Genomic DNA, 2371 nt, shown 5'->3' on the forward strand with positions numbered 1-2371 from the left:
CAAAAATTTTTATAATTATTTTCATAAAATTTTTTCATCATACCTACTATTACTGTTTTTTTTTTTTTTTTACTTAAGGAATCTATCTCATTAACTATTGGTGTTTCAAGCACAAAGGTAACCCAAATCCCCAAATGAAACTCAGAAAGGACACAAAAAAACACAATTCACAATTTAATTAAGAAAAAGACTAGCTGGTAACTACTAATCAACAAAAAAACGCTTTTCGCTGATAAAAATTGTCATAAAAACTTGAAGAATAGAGAAGAATTAATTGCGGAAGAAAAAGCTAAAATAGCTGATGACTCTGATATTTACATCGTATTCGTACCAGGAAAGAGCAGAGAAGAAGCAGCTGACATGAATTTTAGGGCTAAAAACTAACTACGAGCTTTTATTCAGGAGGAGATGGATTTTGCAGAAGCTTCTCCGTATATATATATATATATCTTACTCCAGTACCATAACAAACAGAGAGCTTCTTCATTCAAGAGAGAGAGCTGTACATCAACCACAGAACAAAAGACCGAGGAACACATCTGGGAAATTAAATTAGTGGAAAAATTTAATATAATTTTTTAAAAGAAGGCCTTTGTGGTCTTCTTTCTTTCTTGGCCTTGCGTTCTCTACCTCATGGCTTTAGCCGAACCCAATCATAACGACCTTCCAATGGCACATCCTTCACAATGTCATAGTTATACCTGCAAAAACGAATTTCGACTCAGAGCTGTACATATTTTTACAGTAGGAGCTGAATTAGGGTTAGAAGAAGCAGTAAGCAGCTCTAGAGGAGCAACGGACAAGATGCGATGCGAGACTCACTTCTCTGTAAATCGTTTATGAATGTCCTTTTCTGCAGCAGCAAAGAATTCTTCGAGTTCGGTTTCAGATGGCATCTTCTCTGCCGACGATCTGCGGCGAGAATTAGCCTCCGATGGCCTCGCTGTTGACTCCAGGTCTCCTGATTCAGCTTGCAGCTCGCTCGAAGGCCTAAAAAAATTATGGAAAAAAGATATGTGAATTGGGATATATATAGTGGCGAGGAATAGCGAATGAGAACTGAAGGGAAGGAATTTAATGGCGGACCGTTTTTGGTCACTGCTTTTAAATTTCGAAATTGAAGAGCCGAGAAGAAAGGAAGCACATTAATATGAAATTAAATAGAGTGTGTGAAATACCTTTCTCTACAGTCGAAATCACACGTCGATGTTTCAATTTGAACACTGTCATTCTGCAAAAAAAAAAAAAAAAAAAATCGAATTTTAAAATTCAAAAAACAAATTACGACACGAGAACCGAAACTTCATTCAAGAGTGAAAAAGAGAAACCAAAATCCATGAGAGATAGGGAGAATTATGTAACTTCCCGCATACCTCCAGATCTACAATTTCGAAGCTCTCTTCACCGTGATCGCTCGATGCGTTACTCGAGCAACAAGACGACGGAAGTGTATCAGAGCTAGGGCTCGAGCACCGATCGTTCAAAGCCGACCGTCGTTCGGAATTCTCCGACGTCGCCGGAGAAACTGAATTCTCCGGCGTCACCAACACACGTCGGCGACTTCTGAGATGAACTAGAGACGACGAGAACCTCAATTCTCCACCGCTGACCTTCCTCTTCTTCGCCGTTCCGGAGCTAGCCGCAGCCGCCATAGACAGAGCTCGGGCTCTCGTCCTCACACCGACATGAGCCACCTCCATAACTGCAATCTCTACAATTCCTTTACAGTTCCTCATATACTTCCCCATCTCTCTACACCATCTCGAATTCTTCAATCGAAGCTCCGAGAGATTTTCTTCTGTCTTCTTCTTCTTCTGCCCTCTCTCTCTTTGTCTTCAAGTACGTGCACTTAGAATATCTTCTTATCCTGCGTTATTTACTGTTCTTATTAGTTTGAGAGAGAGAGAGAGAGAGAGAGAGAGAGAAATGGAGAAGATGGTTATGATGACGACGCGGATGGCAGGGATGCCGTTGAACGGTTCGGATTGGGTTCTTATTGGCTCAGTAGTTACTGCGCCTGTGGTCCCCAACACGCAAGTCCTTCGCCAGTGACGGGTCTTATTGTGGCCGTAACGGGAAATTTGACGGCGCCGTTACGCAGATCTCGTCTGCAGATGGTTGTACGCTGAGCGACTGCGGAATAGAATTACGCCACGTGTTCCTTTCAAGTTTTTACTTTGATCTCATAATTTTTTTATTAAGACTAAGTTTGGAATAACCTAAATAATACAAAAAGTCAAAAAGTCACTATCCTATTTAAGTCACATCATCTTATTTAAAACACATCACCTCTCTAACACATCACATCAAACCCAACCCAAACCCAACCCATATAAGCCAATAAGTCAAAAAGTGTACTTTTTTAGAACAT

At 40.4% G+C, this 2371-nt stretch overlaps 1 protein-coding gene across 1 annotated transcript; it reads right to left on the reverse strand.

Moving 5' to 3' along the window:
- Nucleotides 1–252: 252 nt before the first annotated feature.
- LOC114305484 (cyclin-dependent kinase inhibitor 5) lies at nt 253–2033 on the reverse strand. Its single transcript, XM_028250578.2, has 4 exons — nt 1374–2033; nt 1179–1231; nt 823–990; nt 253–701 (listed from the first exon to the last, which is right to left on the reverse strand). The coding sequence occupies exons 1-4, from the start codon at nt 1746–1748 to the stop codon at nt 632–634; spliced, it is 666 nt and encodes a 221-aa protein (XP_028106379.2). The 5' UTR covers nt 1749–2033; the 3' UTR covers nt 253–631.
- Between the last annotated feature and the right edge of the window lie 338 nt (nt 2034–2371).

Source organism: Camellia sinensis, chromosome 1 (assembly GCF_055761805.1).
Source record: "Camellia sinensis isolate YWXY chromosome 1, ASM5576180v1, whole genome shotgun sequence".
Classification (NCBI taxonomy): domain Eukaryota; kingdom Viridiplantae; phylum Streptophyta; class Magnoliopsida; order Ericales; family Theaceae; genus Camellia; species Camellia sinensis.

What these genes read in the sequence shown, in the direction of transcription:
- LOC114305484 (XM_028250578.2), bottom strand. Translation starts at nt 1,748, where the DNA reads ATGGGGAAGTATATGAGGAACTGTAAAGGAATTGTAGAGATTGCAGTT. An exon ending in TCGAAATTGTAGATCTGGAG is followed by an intron (nt 1,232 to 1,373) that starts GTATGCGGGAAG and finishes TTTTTTTTGCAG; the next exon opens with AATGACAGTGTTCAAATTGA. An exon ending in CATAAACGATTTACAGAGAA is followed by an intron (nt 702 to 822) that starts GTGAGTCTCGCA and finishes TCGTTTTTGCAG; the next exon opens with GTATAACTATGACATTGTGA.